The sequence below is a fragment of the Rattus norvegicus genome, chromosome 2, assembly GCF_036323735.1.
Source record: "Rattus norvegicus strain BN/NHsdMcwi chromosome 2, GRCr8, whole genome shotgun sequence".
Taxonomy (NCBI): Eukaryota; Metazoa; Chordata; class Mammalia; order Rodentia; family Muridae; genus Rattus; species Rattus norvegicus.
In genome coordinates this window covers 226,929,064-226,951,922 of record NC_086020.1, presented here as the reverse complement: position 1 = coordinate 226,951,922, position 22,859 = coordinate 226,929,064, and the positions used below count along the sequence as shown (strand labels likewise).

The 22,859-nt window shown below is 43.1% G+C and overlaps 1 protein-coding gene across 6 annotated transcripts in view; it reads right to left on the bottom strand.

The window, feature by feature from the left end:
• The window catches only part of Slc39a8 (solute carrier family 39 member 8), a 146,983-nt gene that overhangs the window by 40,746 nt on the left and 83,378 nt on the right, over positions 1-22,859 (bottom strand). The window contains exons 1-2 of one of the 6 annotated variants that reach the window (XM_017590787.3): positions 22,413-22,552; positions 21,259-21,711 (exon numbers count right to left, since the gene is read on the bottom strand). In XM_017590787.3, the coding sequence (XP_017446276.1) occupies positions 21,259-21,477 (219 nt within the window). In that variant the 5' untranslated portion in view covers positions 21,478-21,711; positions 22,413-22,552. The other 5 variants (XM_039102104.2, XM_006233356.4, XM_006233357.4 and 2 more) reach the window with 5 other exon arrangements.

The following is a 22,859-nucleotide window of genomic DNA, read 5'->3' as shown; positions in this document are numbered from 1 at the left end:
CTCTGAAGCTTTAGAGTTAATCCCTGGCGCTACCACCACTCCCACCCTTACCACCACCAAAGCTAGAAAAAGAGAGAGAATGAAAGAAACAACACCAAAGAGGCAAAAAAAAGCATAAGAAATAATAAGCTGTAGTAACAATAGGCATTGCATTTTGCCTGCCCGGGTTGACCTCGTCTTTGGCTGAACAAACCACCTCACCATCATGCCTGCGCCCTTCCAGGTAACACATAACCTAGATTTAAACATCCAGACCTAGGGCTAAAGAATCATTCTTTGCTAGAAGTACCATGAATCTGAAGACTCCTTCAGCCACTTTGGCCATCGTGTGGGGAGAGAGGGGAAACAAAAGGCTAAAGGAACAGAGATTTTTTTTAAATGCTCATGATTGTGGGCGTGGTTATGTCTGAAGTTCATACCCATTGACTCTGCTTATCTGGATGAATGAATTCTCTTCTTAGCTAAAGGGAAGTTACTGGTGTCTTTTTTTTTCCCCCTCATCAAACAAAAGTTCCGATTGATACATAAAAGTCACTCGTTGGTTTGTGTTTGTTTTGAGAGAGTCTCAAAATTGATCACCGTAGCTCAGGTTAGCCATGGAATTCACTATGAAGTCCTGAGCAGCCTAAGTGCTGGCGTTACAGGCGAAAGTCATGGGCCTGGCTACTGCCTATGGTGACAAAAAGACAAGCTCTCTTAGTCTTCAACGCTTGCCCAATTCTTCCTTTGGCCGGTACTTGACTGTCTGGTTAAGTAGCATCCATTGACAAGGACAATTAAGACTGTCTGCTCTTGTGCCTCCACAGTCAACCTCTTCATACCAAACCAGAAGCAAATGTCATCCCATCTAAAGTCACCTCAGAGACCGCTTCAGATTATGTCATGGATTAGAACCCTGAGAAACACATTCCCAGCAAGGCTGTTTCTCTGTGTGTGAGACCGTTACACAGGCTGTGTTCTGTCTGTACTGGTAGAGGAAGGGAGAGTGACTTAACGCTTGCCAATTCTGTGATCACAATTAGAAAGCAGTACCAAGGTCAGTTCATTTTTCCTTTATTATAAAGTAACTCAGCTATACAAAAAAGTAAACTCTATTACAAATCCTTAACAAAAGAGCTGGAGGAGGGACAAGGGCTTTGAGTCCAAGGTAGAAGGAGTTCTTTATATCTTATTAGTGGCTTCTGCACCCTTGCTCGCTACACCACTGACTGCCATAGCCATTGGTTTCCAGCAAAAATGCCGCTTCCTTCTAGAATCTGTCATGTGTATAGATAGCAGTGACCCATGACTCAGAAGACGTCCTTCCCACAACCCCATGTGAGGCACAGTCTCCTGTTCTAGGCTGCCAGCCAACCAACTGCATGCAAACCTGTCACTTTCCCGTCCTCTGTCCCTTCTGAGGCCTTTCTACTTCCTCCCGGCTTTCGTTCCATGTGTTCATTAACCAAATAGGTTGTTTACCCTTTCTTCAGACAGGTGCAGAGGCTGGAAAAGGGTTATGGCTTCCATCACTGGCTTGTCCCACAAGAAAGCAGATGTAAAACGGGTAGACATAATAAAGATAAGCACAAGGTACAGGAGACTAAGGCTTTCAGTCAAGGAAAAGTCAACCACAGTTTACTGATAAATGAGTTTCCTGAACAGTAATTATCACAAGCTTTAGCACGTCAATTACTAATAACAGAAAAATGTGAATAAAGAAATGCTGAGTCAGGCGTGGCCCTGGTGGGGACAGCGACTTGGTGACATGGTGGATGCCCCTGGAACAGGGCACCCATGGAGCCTCCACGAGTATCGATGGCTGCTGTGGGGATAAGGCTTGTTTATATAATAATGTACATATTTCATGTTCCACAGAGGAATGTCCTCCCTGTTAACATTAAAGACTCCATGATAATCTGACAGCATGAGTCCAGGAGTCAAGAGTGTAGCTACTGTCTCAGCAGAATGGTAAATGCTGGGGCCCTCAGGACAGCCGTTAAGGCTATGGGAAAGAGCTATAAACACATGAGTTCAAAATAAACAAAACTTCTCAACTCTGCAAAACATAAGAATACAGTATGAGCTATGAGGAGCTTCACGAATCTAAAGGAACTAAGGCAGCTACCCTAGAAACCAGCTTGTCAGAAAGATGCAAAGGCAGGCAGATTTCTGAGTTTAAGGTCAGCATGTACACTTACTGTCTCTTAAGAATCAAAGGACTGGGGTGACAGTTTGCTGATTCATAATATAATCAAAAGGAAACCTGGAATAAATAGCTAAACTGATAATGTAAATTAAAAACTGGGCTTCTGGTCTGCATGAGATGAGCCAGCAAAAGCCAAGAGCAGTTCTTAGAATTTTTCTCTAGCGAGAGCTGAGCTCTCTGGAAATCTCTGGAGAGCGAAACAGCTCTTCAAGAATTTTTTCTTACCAGGATTTCTGACTTGGTCGGAAGATCTGATCATTTTTTATAGCATCTTTTCTGAGTAAACCCAGATAGCATTTAGAATTTTTACAGACAGAGTGAGCTGCTTCAACCAGAGAGTTTTTAGAATAGTGAGAAAAAGCTGTCTAGACAGAGCAGATGGAGAGAGAGGGAGAGGGAGAGAGAGAGAGAGAGAGAGAGAGAGAGAGAGAGAGAGAGAGAGAAAGGGAGGGAGGGAGGGAGGGAGGGAGAGAGAGAGAGAGAGAGAGAGAGAGAGAGAGAGAGAGAGAGAAAGAGCGCAGTCTAGAAAACCATCTCAGCAGAATCTAGACCGGCAGCTCGAACCTGTGATTTACTTCAAGTCATTCTTTTTGCCGCTCCCAGACACCCTTCTCTCAGAGCCCCTCTCCAATACCAAGCAAGGCTGGATCTTGACAAAGAAATCACATCTTGGAAAGGTAAGTCCAAGATTAGCAAAGTAAGTTGTCCTAGAGAAGAGTCAAGTCTCCTGTTTTCCCATTACTAAGTCATTGGAGATTGGCTGGTATGTCTTCTTCATTAAACACAAAGAATGACTCAATTAATAAAAAGACAATCCCCTAAATCATGAAGTGAAATGTTATTTTATTGGGCCTACTGATTTTTAGGGTCATAAAGTTAAATTACTCTTTAAACTAATTAGGATCCTAGTGAATGGGTACAGGGGAGACAGAGATGGCTTAAATACAAATTAAATAAATTCCATCATGTCTCCCCTACATCTCCAGCTTTCAAATGGGAAAACTGGGGTTCACAAAGGCTACGTTCAAACAGAAACTAACAAGCGATCCCAGGGTCTCAAGCAGCGGCTCAGACTCCTAACACAGCTGGGAAGGGCCTGGCATGGCCACATTTTCTCAGTGGTGACTGTGGACCACTGGTGTTCTGGATGCAGAAGACCTCTACAGCCCACAACATTATTTTTTCAGCTCCCAAAGCAGAACCAGCGTGTCAGTGCACCTGAACTGCCACGGTGTAACTACACGGATGTGAGACCAGAACAATAGATTACACGAGAGAAGGGAAACGTGGAGACCGAGAACGATTTTCAAACGAGAAAGAAGCCACTTAGATCCCTCGAGTTCATGTTCCCATAATACTTGCTAATCATAATAGGACTATGACGAGGCCTGGCGCATGACAGTTCCTGATAGACAGGTGACTAAATAGATAAGAATAAAATAAAAACAGGTGAGTAAAATGGAAAGGAATGCCGACCTCTTGACTGCTTATGTAGCCAATTGTACAACAGTATCGGAAACAAAACGGGCGCAGGAAGTAACATCTCCCTAAGAGTAGATCGTTCAGGGCACCTGGCTTAGATCCCAACTGTTTAAATACCTAAGTTTAAAGTGCAGCTTTGAATATAACTATGGGGAGGTCTTTTCTTTTTTTTCTTTTTTTATTGGATATTTATATATTTACATTTCAAATGTTATCCTCTTTCCCATTCATAAGCCCCCTATCCCATCCCCCATACCCCTTCTTCTATGAGGGTGCTCCCCCACCCATCCACCCACCCCTTCCCGACTCCCGTACACTGAGGGATCGAGTCCTGCTTCTCCCGGGACGTCTTTTCAAACCGACAAGCGAACGTTTCACTGATTTATCCCTTCGAGGGTCACTGACAGGTCATGCATCTGGTGGCTTACAGGCTTGACACTCGCAACAGGAACATTCGAAGCAGGAGTGGATGCGGAGACCGCAGATTTGTCTGCCGTGATGATGGGGATTGCCTAACTCGGCGACCAGACACTTCGGTGTCTCTCCCTTTACTGTCATTCCAGCCTGTTCTCGCCCGACCTCGCCCAAGTCTACCATCTTAAGTGCCTCCTCAGAGTTGATGCAGTCTTTCTCGGCTTGATTTTTGGACACGTTCTTAACACAATAAAAGGGAAAGTTTGAACAACACCAACAACAAAAACCACTCCAGATGAATAATCGTCTAGGAGGCTGATCTAGGAATGACAAGTGTTTCTCTGATATCAGTGTTTCCAGTTTTTATCTCATGCTTTCTTCTGCTTCTTACACACACCTGAATGGTGCACATGTACTCTGAAACGCACACACTCACACACAAATACATATATGTATACACATACAAACACAGAAATGCACACACACACACACTCACACACACAAATACATATACACATACACATACAAACACAGAAATGCACACACACACACACACCGCTCACATTCACACATACATACACACTAAAACAGATACTGTAATATACACACATAAACCAAATCACGCACAGGCACGAGGTCACTTACAAACAGGCTTATATGTGATATGTTACATACATTCTTATAAGTCTTTCTGAGGAGCAGGTGAAAACTTTTCCCCTAAAAAAATATTTTTAAAGAGAAAAATATGCCAAATTAATTATACACTATTAAAAAATCCTTATGAAGTAGTATGTAGGAATAGCATCACTGCCACAAAAGCACGTTTATAAAGTTTGATTCACAAAGGCCCCATATGTTAGTGGTGTTTCTGTCTAGGTGCTAAAATTATGAGTGATTATTTTTCTTTCTACCCGTCTAGCTTTCATCACTTTAAACAATGTACTTGGGTCTCTATTTGTTTAGAAAAATAAAAGTGAATCATTATTTTTCCATTTCATTGTAATCTCTTTTTCTGGTTTCATACACACATGGAGGATGAACTGGTAGTTGATTCCACAAAAAACAAAAATCAGGAAATGAAAAGAATCTTCAACGTTAAACCTGCTTTTTCAAAGAGGTTTGCAGACTTCACCATGGAGACGGGCACATCACCCATCTCCATCTCACTCTGTATCCATCTCTCAAGACCTCCTCACCACGAAGACACTTGCTCTGCGTTCCCGCTCTCAACCCTGACCCATCCCCATAGCAAGAGTCCTCCTACTTTGTGTCACTATAAGATAGACCCACAGATTTTTTTTCTTCTGTTTTCTAAGTTCAAAGGGCCATTTTGCCTTGCTGCTCACCAAAGCCCTCCTAGTCAGTCTCTCTGTGCGTAAGTATATGTGATAAATACCTTCAGCTCACCGTCAAAGCTCCTCACATCTGCATACAAGGTCAGCATTTGTCCTACACAGGCACACTGGTTCTCAAACTATAGTCCCGGGTACCCCTAGGTTGCTAGGTCCCTGGCAGAGACAGGATATGGTCAAAATGATTCTCATCATGTTACTGACGGCTTCTCCTTCCCTCCCTCCTTTACAAGTGAACGAGGCTGCATAGCTCATGTCACAATAGACCAAATGCAGCAGCACATGTGGAAGTCCACATTCAAGCAAGCATCTGTTAACGCAGACACCTATCGGCCTGAAATTTTAAAGCAGTAGAGAAGTTTCTTTTCCTTTTAAAAATACTCACTAGCGAGCCAGAGAGATAGCTTCTCAGTTAAGAGCAGGAGTGACTAAAAGCATTCCCTGCACTTACACTGATCCAAGTTTGGTTCTTCAGCTCACAACAGGTGCAAGGACACCCAAAGTTTCTGACATTCACAGCACATATATTTTTAGTATATGATTAAAAATAACCTTTCAAAATTAAAGTACTAATAAGCAATGGTTTATTATTATTGTAGCTAATAAATTGAGTAAATATTTTTGAATTTTCTCTTTTTTCGTGGCACTGGGTCTCATGTAATATAGTCTAGCCTCAAATCCACCATGCAGCCGGGAATGAACTTGAACGGACCCTCCTAGTTCTGCTCCCAGCATGCTGAGATTGTAGACCAACCATACCCAGTTTTGTTCAGTGCTAGGCACAGAACCCAGGGCTTTGTGTATAGTAGGAATACCGTTCAGCACCTGAGCATCTGTAGCCTTTACAGTTTTTGAATATGATGCCTATAGTCTTAATATTAAGAGACATGTCACATAAGCTTAAACTTTTTGTTGTCCCCTATATAAGAGTGCAAGACAGTTTTGGAACTAAAAAAATGATTGTGAATGGAGTGGGTAAGAGGAGACACAGGATCCTTGACATGATAGATGTTTCAGTTTGGGTTACTATTGCTATGATGAAACACCATGTCAAAAAGCAAAGTGGGGAAGACAGGGGGTGTTTGGCTTATGCTTCTGCATTCATAGTCTTCACTGAAGAAAGTTAAGAAAGGAACTCAAACAGGGCAAGAACTTGGAGGAAGGAGCTGATGCAGAGACTAAGGAGAGGTTCTGTTTACTGGCTTGCACCCAATGGCTTCCTCCACCCATTTTTTTAGAACTCAGGACCACCCGCCCAGGGAAAACACCACCCACAATTGTCTGGGCTCTCCCCCATCAATCCCTTAAGAAAACTAATTTACAAATGCTCTACAAGCTTGCCTAGAACCCAACCTGGTGGAGGCATTTTCTTAATGTGGTTTCCTCCTCTCAGATGACTCTAGCCTGTGACATCAAACTAGACTCCTTGTCAACTTGACACATACCCCTTTTTGAGATACAACCTTTGCTTTGGAGGGAGGGGGTATCCCCTAGATCTCAGATGAATACATGCCACAAATACAGATGTCAAACTTAAAAGTCCCACAATCTTTACCAATTCAAACACTTAAAAGTTCAGTCTCTGGGAGAACAAGGTTTCTTCTAAAATCCAAACTCTTTTAAAAAAAGATCAGTCTCTCAACTGTGCCCTCTTATAAAATCAAAACTAAATTAAACACTTTCTTACGTCAAGAGGGAAGAACCAGGAGGGCACAGTCACAATCTGAGCAGAGCAAAGCCACACTCCAATAGTGTAAATAATTCAACGTTCAATATTTGGGATTCACTCATGATCTTCTGGGCTCCTCAAGGAGCTTGAATTGCTTCCCTAGCTCTGCCCTTTGCAGCACACACAGCCTGTCTCCTAAGCTCTGGTCTGCTCCACTTCCCCGTTGCTGGTGGTGGTGGTGTTCATCCCATAGTAGTGGCATCTTGGAAGTGCTAGGATCTTCTACTACAACTGGGCTGCACTTTATAGCTTCTGCTAGGCTTTCTTCATGGTGCAAAGCATCAACTTTTCTCCATGACCTCTTCAACCCTGGACCTTTAACTGCTACTAAAGTTGTATCTTCACCAATGGCCTCTCCTGGCCTCTCACAGTGCCAAGCCTCAAGGGCTCTCCATGACCTCTTCATGCCTTCAAAAGCAATATCACCTGAGAGACTCTTACACATGGCCATATTTGTCCATGAAGTTGTCCATTTGTTGCATGAAGTACAACCTTGGCCCACCTGTGAATACAGCTTGCATGGAATGAGTGAGAAAAACACTTCACAGAAGACGTTGCCTCAGTGATACTGGGCTCTTCTTAATCACAGCTGATCCTTCAGTCCTAGCACAAAAGGCCCCGTAGAGTCTTTGCTTCCCTCCTAAACCTCACAAGCCAGGACTCCATTATCTGCGCTACTCCCAACATTCTTATCTTCAAAGCTCCTACAGAACAGACCACTGAGATCACAACACTCAACGGTTTTTCTAGCCTAAAGTTTCAAAGTCTTTCCTCAGCCCTCCCCAAAGAACATGGTTAGGGCTGTCACAGCAATAACCCACTATCCTAGTATTGTCGACTTAGGTTACTATTGCTAAAAGAAAAGCAAGATGAAGAAGAAAAGTTTTATTTGGCTTATGTGTCCACATCCATAGTTCATTACTGAAGGAAGTCAGGACAGGAACTCAAACAGGACAGGAACCTGGAGGCAGAATCCAATGCAGAGACCAGGGAAGAGTGATACTGTCTGGCTTGCACTCCGTGACTTCCTCAACATGCTTTCTTATAGGACCCAGGACCACCAGCCTAGGAATTGAGCCACCCACAATGGGCACTGCCCTCTCACATCTCTCAGCAATTAAGAGAATGGTCTAGAGGCTTGCCTACAACCTCATCTTATGGAGGCATTTTTTTCAACTGAAGCTCCTTCCTCTCAGATGACTCTAGATTGTATCAAGTTGACATTAAATTGCCCACCACAGGGAAGGTCACACACAGCTTTATATCCCACTGTCTTAGATAATGTTCTGTTGCTGTGAAGCAACACCATGGGCTTGCTTCCAGCTTCAGAGAGATTTAGTTCGTTATCATCAGGGTGGGGAGCATGGTAGCAGGCATGGCAGATATGATGCTGGAAAAGCAATTGAGAGCTACAACCTGATCCAGAGAGAGAGAGAGAGAGAGAGAGAGAGAGAGAGAGAGAGAGAGAGAGAGAGATTTGGGATGGCATAGGCTTTGGAAACCTCAAATCCCACTCCTAATGACACACAGAAGGCCACACCTACTCCAACAAGGCTATGCCTCTTTATCCTTCTAATCCTTTCAAATAGTGCCATTTCCTGGTGAATAACCACTCAAATATATGTGCCTATGAGGCCAGTCTTATTCAAACCATAGCAGAGGACTTGGGAGCCCCTAATGTAGTCTTGTGTACCTTTAATCCTATGTCCTACAACCCCACAAGACTGTTTCTATTGAAAGCATCACAACACTGTCTCTTCTACCCCATTCTACCCCAGCACATACACACAATAGTAAAAACAAACTTTCAGAACTATGCATTTCTCCAAGAATCTAAATACTTAAAAACCCCAATTATCTATTTCTGATAGTCCTTTCCCCTTTTGGGGGATACTTCTTAAAACATCGACAAACTCTATACTCTAACCAAGCTCTAATAAACCTATTTTACCTTCACTGTGACCTTATACTCACCTGACCCATAATTCTGATACTCTTATCTCAAACTATCAACTGCTTTCTGTTCTGCAAAGCCTCATTTAAAATTCATTCAGGACTTGACATTGTCATGGTCATCCCATTTTTTGATAACCCCACGCTCATTTTAGTTATCTGTTTAGCATTTGTGATAACTTTCTTATGATATTATCTATTCCCAAAAACACATATGTCTTTAATCAGATCACAGATATCTAGAAAGAATGGACTTCTTGCATATTGTCTCTTCTTCTGCCACTACCAAGACTTTGGACATCAAGAAGTACATGAAAAGAGAGTAAAAGCTAGCACATATATATGATAGAGTTCTGAGACATGTAGATCAAGACTCCTTTATCAGGACCTCTGAAGACATCATTTTAGAGGCATAAATTTTATGTCACACACACACACAAACACACACACACACACACACACACACACACACACACACCAAAAAAATAGCTATGGAGTATGGAGGAAAACATCTAAATAAAGAGAAAAAAATCTTGGAAGCTTCAGGAATTAAATATAATAGAGTCTCATTATTTCTTTCTACTCAGACAACATGTTGAAATATTAACATACATTCCTTTCATGTTGCCTTTAAAACTCTTTTGCATGAAAAACAGAATTACTGGATTATTTTCAATTTAATATTTCATTTAGGTTGATTGGACTAATTTAGGAAGGTGTGATGGAACAAAAGTTACTATTCTAAAAGTTAATGTCAAGATATTTGATTTTGAGGGCAGATACTGCAGAACCACACACACCAAGCAAAGGTTTTCAGTTGGCATCAACTCTGGAACAAACGTATTCAGGTTTGTTCATGATTAGAGAAAAACATATAATAGGATGTAGAGAACAGAAAGGGAAATGAGAAAGTGTTGGGTGTGGGGCCATCAATTACAGGGGTGGCTTACAGCATGTCCCTCACAAGACAGTGTGCCTAGTTACCTTTTCTGACTTCATACCCACTGCAATCCCATAAAGTGGCCATTTTCTCCATTTTCTGACGGAGAAATGGAGTGGGTGAACTCAATCTGAGGCAAGTGTAGATGTGCAGAGTTTGGAAACGGAGCAGAGTTGCCCTTTATGTCCAAGGCTGAATCACAAGAGAAAAATACATACGAAAGCAGCCCCGGTAGGAAATATGTACAAACACAGAGAGATACACATAGAGATCAACATGATTGAGAAAGTGTATAGACTCAGAAGATGGGCCTGAGGAACTCTGAGGACCACAGCATTGAAAGATGAAGGGAAAGGTCATGAAACATTGAAAACCCAATAGCAATGTAGTAGCTGCAAGAAAGGAAAGGGTGGGTTTCAATGAGATCATAACGGGACACCATAAAAATCTACAGAAAGGTAAGCCAGGAGACACATCTATTGTGTTTAACAACATCAAAGTCCAGGTGACCTTGTGGAGAAAGATTTCAAGGAAGTGGTGGGAGACATCCGACCATAGTGTGTTGAGGAGTAGCCGGGAAGTAAGGAAATGGTGGAAGCACTCATGCAATTCATAATCCAGTTATTCACACCCAAGGAGGCACCAAAACCAGGCAATCCTCGGGGGATGCTTGGCAGAGTCACCTAGCCAACACAGTATCCGCTTCAGGTCAACAAGGGAAAAGAACTGAGGGGCAAAGTTGAAAGACCCATCCATCTCCCCAGAGGACTGTGAGAACTAAGGGGATGGTTCAGAAGGGAGCACCAAGTACAATGCCTGGCGCATAAGCTGCACTCCTCAAATGTTAGCCATTGTTCCTATTAGAATAATAGGAATTCAATGCTTCCTGCCGCAGGGGAGCCGCTGCCCGCATTTACTTGGATGGCACTCATCCCAAGATCAAGGACAGAGCCAGTGACTGCTTCTTATATTAATAGATGCAGAAGTACCATGCACTGAATCCTGAGCACCTCTCTTGGAGAAAACCATAATCGGCCATGCTTCTATACACAAACCCAGGGATCTAGTACCCACCAACACCTTGGAATCATGAACAGAAGGGTCTATGTGCCATACGACACACAATTAATTTATACGGCACACGATCTGTTTCTCATCTCAGAATCAAACTTTTGACTTTACTATCCAGTCTGAAGCCTAGGCTAATGTTTTCCTTCCCTGTCTAGAAAGAGCCACGTATTTCTTCTCTTCCCAGTGAGACTAAAATAGCTGTTCTCTTGTTTTTCTTCCAACTAATAAGGTTCGACTGAACTAAGAGGGTCCTGGATTCTTTGGCTTGCAAAATCCATATCAAGGTTTTCATGGATTTAGAAGTAGATCTAAGCTTAAAAAAACACAATCGAATCAATCTCTAGAAGCATAACATGGATCCCCAAGCCACTCGCATTTTAATAATGATATAAAGTTTAGAAAAATAATAAAGCAGAGCCAATTCCTAAATATAGCCCGAGAAGTCCCCTGGAAGGGAAAGAATAATTCCAATGCGTATTCAAGTACTCAGTTTCTTTCATTAAGTCTATGCCTAAGATTGACATCTTCAGGAAATTAGTTCCAGAGTTTGAGGAAGGGAAGTAGAGGCTGAGTCTTAGAGCCTTTCTCAAAACGCAAGTCACAGGAACCAAGGTCACCAGGCTGACCTACGTCTCTGTGAATTCTTTATTCCGCTAGTCCTTGTTGTCTTTTCACAGCCATACCTTCCTCTATAAACTGTCTGATGCTAAGGTGTTCAGGTCCCCAACAAGTAACAACTTTGTTAAGGATAATAAAATTATACCAAATATATTATGAGGACATACTATATGAGGTATTATGAGGACAATAGCTATACATAGAACACATTTGAGACAGGCCCACACGCTCAGCATCTTCCAAGCATCATCCCTCTCACTATTCATTGTATGAAGTGGTAGGAGGGATGGAAATTTTGGTTTTAATTATTAGCTCATGTCACACACTGGATACTCCAGGTCTGAACTGTAGCAGATGGACTCTACTTGTTACAGTTCAAACCACCATATGGCTCTGCTCCTCCTTTTGGATTCACAAAGGTGAAAACTGGGATTGAAGAAGTAAGTTATTTGCCAGGGACTACTATGTTACTAAGTGACAGAATTTAAATTTTAGTCGGGGCTGGGGGGCAGAGGGATCTGACCCTAGATGTCACTGTTAACCATTATGCAACAGTGTCTAAAAGGGTTAGAGAACTCAGGAACTCACCACAATATTGACAAGCATAGAATACACTGAACTGGGCTCAGGGAACTAAAATTACCTCTGGGATTTTGTCTGAGCTCATTTATTTTAGGGGTTTTGGGTATTTTGTTTTGTTTTTCTTTTTCTTCTAACTATTCAGATATATATATATGTGTGTGTGTGTGTGTGTGTGTGTGTATGTATATATATATATATACATATATATATATATTAAAAACTCCAAAGCAAAGATATTAAAATTTGGATTTAAAAGACATAATGCTACTTTTCAGGTTAGCACCATAGATTCATCAACTTTTGCTTTGTTCCCCTTAAACAACAGAAAAACAACAGAGAATCTTTGGAAAGGGACAGAAGCAGAATTAAACAAGACTCCATTTTGAAGGTTTTCTAAGCTCTCAGATCCCATCATCACAAAGGTAATTTGATGATAGTTTCATTTCTTTATAAATCTCAATATTCAAAAAACACACTTGTCTACACAATCAGACGTCTGGGAAATAGTCCAGAAAATAAATTAATTAGCGTCAATTACAAACAGGAGTTCACTACTCAGCGAGTTGAAAATGGGAGAAGTCTCTGAAAATGGCAAAGTTTCTAAGATTGTCTACAGTTTCCAAACTTTTCTTGTAAATAAATGACCTAAAGGTTAACTTTTCACACCCGGTAATGTGTAAGACCCTTGTGGAACACTGCCCTACACACAACTAACTCACAAATTCCAGCAACCCACCACACTGAACCACCATCGCTGGAGTGAATTCCCCTTGACTTATGGAGCATTCATTCATGCTTCTCAACTTCAGGCCTCGTTTTCCATTCCTATTTATATTCTCCTTATTTTCCCCCAACTCCTAAAAATAATTAATGACATGGAATTCCAAAGTACATCACATTTAAAGAAAACACACCCAAACCATAGTCATAGCTTAAAGGCAATGGGTTTCCTGATGGGAAAAATTAAACCCCTGCCTGTCACTGTCCGTTATGATGGGAAGAACCAGGAAACAAGAACATAGCAGGAAGCATGGGAAGTCTGGCTGCTACAGGCCTTTCCCCTGCCTACTCTACTTGCAGCGTCCCAGTGAAAACACAACTGGTCAAGGATGGACTTCACTCTCCCTGTCCTTATGACAAAGAGTTCAGACTCTACCTCGTGCTGGTGCTTTGTTGTATTCGAGCAACTGACTCTGTAGACAAGCCCTGCTTGCCTGCTTTCCCTCCATGCTGCAACTCATTCCCCAATGCCTATGCACAACCACTTCCCCCCAGCAGGATGTCAAGGAGCTCATAAAGAAAGATTTCTATTTTCATTGGCCAGAAGTGAACCATAAATGATGGGCTGGAAGCTGTCCCAATAACATAGGTGTTTCTCTCATATTCAATCTAGCGATAGAAGAAAGATCAGCTGCTCAAAATGTCTCTGGGGGCAGCAAATAATCAATTCATGAAAATTTCATTCCATGAAAGGGAATTTACGTAACTCTCTAGAAAATCCAGCATGATTTTAAAAGTATAGACACAACTTATATAGGCAAATGGTCCATTAATGTATATTTTTTAAACCAAAGCAGATAAGCAGAATTGACTTAGCTGTGACTTTTCAAAGGCATTCCCAACCAAAAGGATATTCCCTTCCTTCTGATTAAGACTCCATGCTGTCCAGTAGACTGGGAGCCATGCGTACATGTGAGACTTTGGGATATGATTTGCATGCTTGCTATGGGGTTTATTTAAACACTGTAGCTTTTGTAATTACATCATTTATTTACTATGTGTATGCACACAAGTTTTGGCTGTCTACTCTCCACTCAACATTCACATTTTTAATTAACAAACATGTCTTATCCTCTTTTTTTACTGGCCCCCACATATGACTGAGATGAGCTGCTGGTTTTCTTTTCTTTAACACTCAGTGCAAGCCATGACACTCCTGTGGAATTTAGTGGACAATTTGTAGGAGTCAGTCTTCTCCTTCCACCATGTAGACCAAAGAATCAGATCTAAGTCATTAGCCTTGGCTTCACATGCCTTTACCTGGTGACTCATCTCTCCAGACCAAGAAACTGTGGCTTTGTCTCACACACTGACTTTCCACACCTTTCCACCTTATTTTCTAATTACATAAAAATTCCTCCACAGAGTGGAAGACAGCCATGGGGGCGGGGCATAAGGACCTAAGTTTAATTCCAGAATTCATGTTTAGAAGGAGGGAGAGGAAGAGGAGGGGGAGGGGGGAGAAGAAAGAAGAAGAGGAGCAGGAGGAGGAAGAGGAAGAGGAAGAAGAAGAGGAGGAGGGGAGGAAGAGGAGGAGGAGGAAGAGGAGGAAGAGGAGGAGGAGGAGGAAGAAGAAGAGGAGGAGGAAGAAGAGGAGGAGGAAGAAGAAGAGGAGGAAGAGAAGGAGAAGGAGAAGGAGAAGGAGAAAGGAGAAGGAGAAGGAGAAGGAGAAAAGGAGAAGGAGAAGGAGAAGGAGAAGGAAGGAGAAGGAGAAGGAGAAAAGGAGAAGGAGAAGGAGAAGAAGAAGACAAACAGGAAGAGAAGGAAGAAGAGGAGGAGGAGAGGAGAAGATAAGGAGGAGGAAGAAGATGAAAAGGAGGAAGAAGAATCCTAGACCTGAGGGACATGGACAAATCCTTCAGGCTTCCTAGCTAGCAGTCTTGCCTCCTTGGCAAGTTCTAGGCCAGTGAGAGAACCTGTCTTGTAAACAATATGGAAAAAGAAAAACTAAGGAATGACAGCTGAGGTTGAGTGCTAGCCTCTGTAGGTGTGCACACAGACACTGAAAACAAGAACCAGTCATCCTCACTAGGTACCCTGTAGCCCTGTGACTTTTCCCTTCATGTGATGGAGCCAGATAAGTAACACATGTCCATAGTCCAAAATATGAGATAATAGTTTATCTACCTAGATAAAACGTTTTCTTAGACTATAACAAAAATGTATGCACTACAGCAAAGTGTTTAAGGTTATCGGGGATCCCACCACTTATACCATTAGTCCAGCTATTTAACCTCTCTGTGCTATATTCTCCTGTAAGACAAAACACAGCACCTTTGTTATAGGGCTGTTAGGATAACAAAATGTGATCTTACAAATAAAATGGTTAGAAGGGTTGTATAGCATAATGAAATATTGGGAACTCCCACTATAATTACCTACATTTTATACAAAAGGATCCACATGACTCATGGGGTAGTGGGTAAAAGACACACACTTGAGGGTGAGATATGGGAGGAATGAGAAGCATCTTCCTTCTTAAGTGGCTCCCACCTGGTGCCTTGGCAAATGGAGCTTGTGATGTCACAGTCAAATGAATGAATCATGCAGGTCCCTCATTTTACCAGAGCCTGAAAGCACAACATGTTCTGTATGGTTACCTTGAGTGAGAGTGATGTAGTAAGTCTGCAGGGAGCCCTCACTCTAGGACACTTAACAAGGAACTAAGCTTCATCTTTCTGTATCCCGTGAATAGGGGTTCATGAGAACCAGCAGGTCGGCGGGCATTCCGACCAGATTTGTCCCTATCATATTTCTACACAAAAAGGCCAAAGAAGAAAGTTGGTTCTCCATCTCTTCCACCCATAGTCTTCGCTTCCTAGAATTCTCCCAATACTATCCTTGCCTTTACCTCAAGAAAAATATGTAATGCATGACAGCAAGCAATACATTCAAGAACACAGTGACCAACACACATGCATACGCACACCTCTTTTGCTATACACTGCTACCCTGATCATCCATTAACCTGACTCAGGAGTTATCTTTCTAATTTTCAGAGACCTCTGGCTTCACAAGACCAAAGGATACTAAAGGAAAAAAGACTTAATAATTACACGATCGTTCCAGGCAAACGATTGTAGGAACAGAATAGGAACATACCTCAGTGATAGCATGTTCATCTACCATGTTTGATACCCAAGACTGCAAGTAAATAAATACTATTGAAGAGTATGCATTTTTGGGGGGCCTTTCTGGGTGGAGAGCCTGTTTATTGCCTTCTGCTATTTCCAGAATGAAAGGGTCAAGATGTCTTCTAAAACCCACCGCCAAGGCCTCCTCAGCCCCACCTTCACGCATTCCGTACATTCCACACTCTCCCAACACCTTTTGGAAAACAGGTCTGGTCTTGCCTCATTTCTGTTTGTACTCTCTAATCAGACATATCATCTGAGCATACATCACCATCGAATGCACACGTGTTCTACCTGTGCAATGGCCTCTAGATGTGGAAGTCCAGATTGCTGTCACAGGTAGATTCAAAAAATTCTAATGAAATCTTAGACAGTGGACAGGGTGTAGCATCCCTTTAATTCCAACACTTGAGAGGAAGAGGCAGGAACCTCAGTTTAAGGCCCTAAAAAAGTGAGACTCTGTCTCCGAAATTACAAACAAAAATGTCTAATGCGTACATGGTATAAACCAGAGGCTATGGAAGCCCCCAATAGGTGAGTGGGTCATTCCCATCCACTTGTTTAAATCCTCACTGGGGAGCACACTTCAAGTGAGATACACCCACATGAGGAGAAAAGCTTAATAACACAGATAAAATTATATACATATTATACTATGATTGAGAGGGACTCAAAGTTAGATCCAAAATAAAAAGAAGAGTCACAAATAGATAAAAGTGTATTTCCTTCCTCACACTCCTGACTTGAGACAAAGGCCTAAAGGCTTAGTTTTCTAGGGCTCCCCGCTTGTGAACCAATATGACAAATTCAAGGCCAGGACCAGGATTTGTTCATCCCAAAGCCATGGACTTATAGCTTCCCTGTCTTTGTTCAGAGTGACCAACCCCCAAATTGGGGGAGTAATGTCCCTCAAAGACATCAAACTCTCCCCCTCAAAGAGAAGCCAGATTTGGGAATCCACATTCCCTCCCCAACTCCCCATCCTACCTCCCAACCCCACTCCCTATCCTACCTCCCAGCCCCACCCACCTTTACAGAGAGTATTTTTCTCTGTGCTTGACTGTGGTGTATGTTTCCTCACCTCTCATAAAAGTCTTTCCTTACTAGTGAATCCTGTCTGCTCTGTGGGAGATTTTCCTGGTGTGCTCAAGACTTTTTCTGATTCTTAACTTTTTACTTGGCAGAGAAAACAAACCTGAACGAGATCCCTAGATAGTAGCAATTGTATCAACTGACAAAGAGCCACATAGAAAGGAATTCCTCCTAAACTCTTGGTCGGATCTAAAAAAACTTCTCAGAATGTAATGCCTAAACAGATTTAAAAAAAAATACCTCAACATAAGTGGGTATAAATGGTGCCAAAAAAAATAACTTAAAAGACACACAGAGACACAGCACAGAAAGACTGTTCATCCACCTTAAAACACTTGAAGTTTAGGGAGCTTAGCAGAGCCTAGGTCCACAGAGTCCCTGGGTTCCAATACTAGCATTTTGAAATAAAAATAATAATAATAATAATAATAATAATAATAATAATAATAAGAAGAAGAAGAAGAAGAAGAAGAAGAAGAAGAAGAAGAAGAAGAAATGGCAATGTGTTTACAGTTTATTCAAAGGGATCAAACTGCTTAGAAGAGTGGTATAATAAGCTTTGCCTTTTAAAGAAGTTGGTCGAGGTCTGCAGAACACATATACAGACAACTGAAAGTAGCAAGGCAAATAAAGACCTTGCAAGAATTCAGAAAATAGAGACATCTCTGGTGGCAGGATTTTTAAGACAAGATTAGCTAGACTTTCCTAACGTGTCTGTTTGGATTGGAGAACTTAAGGGAAAGCGGAGCTTTCTGGTTAGAAGCAGGAAGGCTCCAGGGAAGACACTGAGCAAAGGCACACAGAAACTCACAGAGAAGTGAGGAGTGCAGTTCAGTAGGTGCCAAGTCTGATGAGGAAGGTTGGCACAAGGGGGACAGAGCCAGTAATGCCAGGCTCAAGACTTGGACCTCATTAGTGAACAGAGTTTATGGAGGTTTGGTTATTCAGAGAAAGCATACCACATTGCTTTAGGAAGATTGATTATAAATTCAAATAGTCTAAAGATAGACTGTGGGCATCCTGATGTGGATAAGAATGTGAGAGAAACACATCTAATGCAGGAGACAGCAGGAAGGACCACAGGGAAGAGCTGGGGGGGGATGAAGCCCAAGTGGAGGAACCATGTGAAGCAAAAGGCAGCATCACCGGCCACCTACTTCAGAGCCTCAGGGATGCTTGAGCGGAGATGTTCCTAGAGCTCAGCATAACTCTCTAAAAAAGGAGGCCTCTCTTTTGCTTAACCAGTTTCCACATGAGAGAGTGTGGCAATGAGGTTTCTGGGAAGAGCAAAGGAAGGAAAAAGAAGAGTGAGAGACCAGCACGGAAATAAACAGAAAGCAGCCCCCATGATCCATCCTTCCTAGAGATTCTGACCTTGGAAGTCTATATGTCAGTCAAGGAGCACCCCATGGCCATTTGATTACCAAAGTCCTTTATTACATAGTTTAGCATTGTCCTCCTATCTAAGTCTTTTGATCCTCAATAGTCATTAAAAAGCAAAACTTGAAACTGAGTTGTGTCCACTGAGAATATGAGTGACCTCTGTTTCTCAAAGCAGCAAGGCAATGGTACCCATAATACCAAAAAATAGAAAGATTTCCAAATTTGACATGTTCAGTATATTGCCTGAACGAAATTTGTCCAGCTGCTATCAAAGCTCTCATCCAAATGTCCAATTTTGTTGGCAAATCTTGGAGAGTTTTAAGAAATTTCTGGCCCATGCAAACCTTTTACTTTCTCGGATTTTTTCGAAGTCAGATCATTAAATTTCTCACAATACACTTTGCCTGGTTCTATTTTGTGCCCAACAGAGACTGAAATTATGTTCTTTCAAGTGTGAAGATGATGAAGGTTCTATATTCCACTTCAGATTTGATGCTTTAATGCGGGCACATGAGTGCCTTGGCAAGTCTATGTATCAATTACCAACAAATTAATAGATTCTTCTAGATTAGCATTTCCCACCATTTCACCAATGATTGCTATGTTCATTAAGACCTCACAGAACTGCAAGAGATGTTTGTTAAGCCTGATTAGTGTGGAGTTTTTCTTGGCTTCTCTGTTTCCAAGCTAATTATGGGCTTCCTCCTGTCTCCTTTTGATACTCATAATGAGGATACACATGCAAATTTGACAATGAGAATAAAGGTATCAACATATAATTTACCCATTGAGATGTCTATCCTACATACTTATACACTAAGCATTGTATTATAGTAAATATAACCAATTTTACTAAATATGTTATGTATACCCCTTACTTTCTTTGCAAGGGAGCTTGGGGTCCTTGGCCTCTTGAAAACTCACCTCCAGACTCTGTGAGATAAGACTATCGTTTAAGTCAACTCAGTATGTTGGTTGCAGATACAGCCTCGAGTCAGTCCCGAAACTTCATTCCAAGCAAATGACCACGCCTACCTAGAAACTAGTCAGCTCAGCGTTTTGTTTTGTTTCTTCTTAAAAAGAAGACAATACAGCTAGGCCAGAAAATACCTACAATGGTATTTCAAGATACTTCAAGAAAATGTGTGGACATTTCCGTGTGTGCAACATGCAATTTCTCGAACATTAAATCAAGTATAAAAACATGCAAGAAATGAAACTTAAGACAGTTTACATTTAAAAACTCGGCATGGGGCAGCACAAAATCCTTCTAGGTCAAAGAAGGATCCTATGTCACAGCATCAGAAAAAAACAAACTCTGCATAAGAATTGTATACATGTAACTAGTGTAGCAGTAACAGAAACAAAACCAGGGGACTGGAGCTGGAGCTTAGTGCTACGGTGCTTGACTTGCATGCTACACAAAATATGTCTAATTTAATCCCCAGGAAGGAAGGAAGGAAGGAAGGAAGGAAGGAAGGAAGGAAGGAAGGAAGGTAACTATAACGCTAATCAATGTTGAGGAATTGATCTGAGTGAAGTTTCCTTCATTGTAGTCGAAGATCAGACTCATTGGAAAACGCCATGTTTCTGAAAGCAGAGTTGTAGAATATAGAATTTCCCAAAGATCTGAGGAACAGAAACTTTTCTAGTAAACCTCCACTGCCCCAAAATGATAAACTATATACCAACTGCCCCATCTGTTATTTAACGTGGGTCGGTAAGCAGGAACGGGCAGGATGAAGCGTGGATTTAATTGCCTCCTCTAATGGCTTGCTGGGCTGGGATTTAGAACTCGCGGTCTCCATCACCAAACCATAGCCCAAGCCCTGAGACAAGTGTGATTTTTAATTACTCTATAACGTTCAAGCCCGCCCTTAAATCTGCGGCATCAGACTAGATAGATACCCATGTACTGAGAAACGTACGTTTTATTATTTTGAATGAATTTTAGAGTCAAACACATGGCACGACATGATATGACATGACATGCATGACATGATGAGAAATTAACTCCAACCCCTGCCTGCCACCGACTGAATCGGTAATCACGCGGTGATCTGAGTCTTAAGGTGTCTGTAGTATCCCCATCTGTAAGGTGTGCAGTTTCAGCCCTAACGGCCTTATGCAATATATACAAGTGGTTTTAAATAGGAGTGGTCACTCACCCCGAAGCTGATAAGGACCGCATGTGACAGGTTCCTTCTGCTGAATGCGTAAGTTAAGTAAATGGCTCTCTTTCCTTAAGATTTAAACATATACCATTCCTATCTAAAGCCCACCTCTTGGGTGACTTTCCGCCCTCAACTATTTCATAGACCTATCAGTTTTACTATAGACCAACAAGCTCTCTGGTAATTCAGCTCGTCATTTTGGCTTGCCAGATCCCTAATTCTAGTCTCTTAGTGCCTGGTGAACCAACCGTTGTAGATCAAATGAACGCTTCGAACTTGAGAAACTTCATGAAAATTCTCTCTCTGATGCTACTGCTCTGGGGAGGGGAATCTGATGAAACCGAAGACCCCCGGGGCCACCCTTACCTGGTTGAAGTGGAGCTGGCCCAGCTCCAGCGCTCCCTGCTGGGGTGCAGCCCCCAGGCGCTCCAGCAGGCGCCCCAGCTGCGCGGCCGACAGGCTCTGGTTGGCGCCGAACACTCTCAGCACATCCTCAGTGAAGGCGAGCTCCGGCCCCTCCGAGGGGCGTCCCAGGCCGGTGGCCGCCAGTAGCAGCAGCCCGGCCACTGCCCGGCCCGGAGCCATCGTGGAGCGCGCAGCTCCGGAGCTAGCGGATGCAGGGATCCGAGCGAGTGCCCGGGTGTCGGTGCCCTTAGGGTGGGGGTGGGAGGTCCGCCGGTCTCACGTCACTGCCTGCCCCAGTTAGCGAGAAGCTCGGTGCCCCCGCTCCTCTGCAGCCTCAGACCTTCGGGGCATTGAAGAGGTACCACAGCCAGGAGGACGGTAGGCAGTGTGGCCTCTCCGGGCCTCCTGCGGAGCCTGAGATAAAAGGAACAAAGGGGGACAGAGATAAAGGCTACTGGGTCAGCAGCCTGCGGGCCCCAGAGCTCTGAGTGGCCAGAGTCTCGAACTCCGAGCCGGGCGTAGAGCCAGCTGCCCTGAGCCGGGTTTGCTGAGGCCCCAGGATTTGCTTACAGTGAGGTGACACTCGCTTGTCCCGGATATAAAGCCCCAACCGCGCCACACTTCGGGGAACTAAATCCTCTCTGACTGAGCAACCCCAACTCCTCTTCCTGTCTGAGGGCTTTATTTTCCCGCCGCAGCAACGTGGAAAGGGTTGGGACTGTAGCCTCCAGCCCCCAAGGAGCTGCAAAGAAACGCTCCCTCCGGGTCCCCAGGTTCCCGCGTCTACGCTGCTGGACCCTCTCGGAACTGGCTGTGGGCTTGGCAAGTTGACATGGAGGAGTTGCTAGCCTCTCACCTCTTCGGTCGGTCCCTAAGGTTTAAATATTCTCTCTCTCTCTCTCTCTCTCTCTCTCTCTCTCTCTCTCTCTCTCTCTCTCTCTCTCTCTCTCTCACTCACTTTGTATCTCTCCTCTTTCTCTGGGAAACTCTGAGATCCGGCCCTGCACCCTTTAGAGATAAGAAGGGGAGGGAGGGTGCTGTCCCCGCCCCTGTAGCACGTGGTGTCACACTCCCCCAGGCTGAGCTCGCAAGTGTGTCCACGCCGGGGCGCTTACCTCTCTGTCTGCCATCCCAGCCACTGTGATGCCTGCTCCCTGAAGCCCACCTCCACGGTGGGATCCCTAGACCCCTTTCTGGTGTCCCGGCCCACTTTTTTTGGTGACCTCCATGGAATCAGCTTCCTGGAACGGTGTCTTGAGCCCCTTGCATTGTCTCAAAAATGAACAGGAATTGGGGTTTTTGTTTTTTTTGTTTTTTTGGTTTTTTTTTTTTTTTTGCCTCACTTCTTAAAATCAGAGGAGAAAGAGGAAACCAAATCAGTCCCAAGTTGGTGGGCTAGCTGAGCCAGCAGGGTCCTCGCGGGCCCTTCCTGACGCCGCTCGGGATATCCGCAGATCACAAGGAATGTTTATTTGCTCAGACGAAGGTTCAAGAAAAGCTGACTTGGGTGTCAGGTCAACAAGTTTGTGTAAAGTGAATGTGGTGTTTGGGGACAAAGGTTG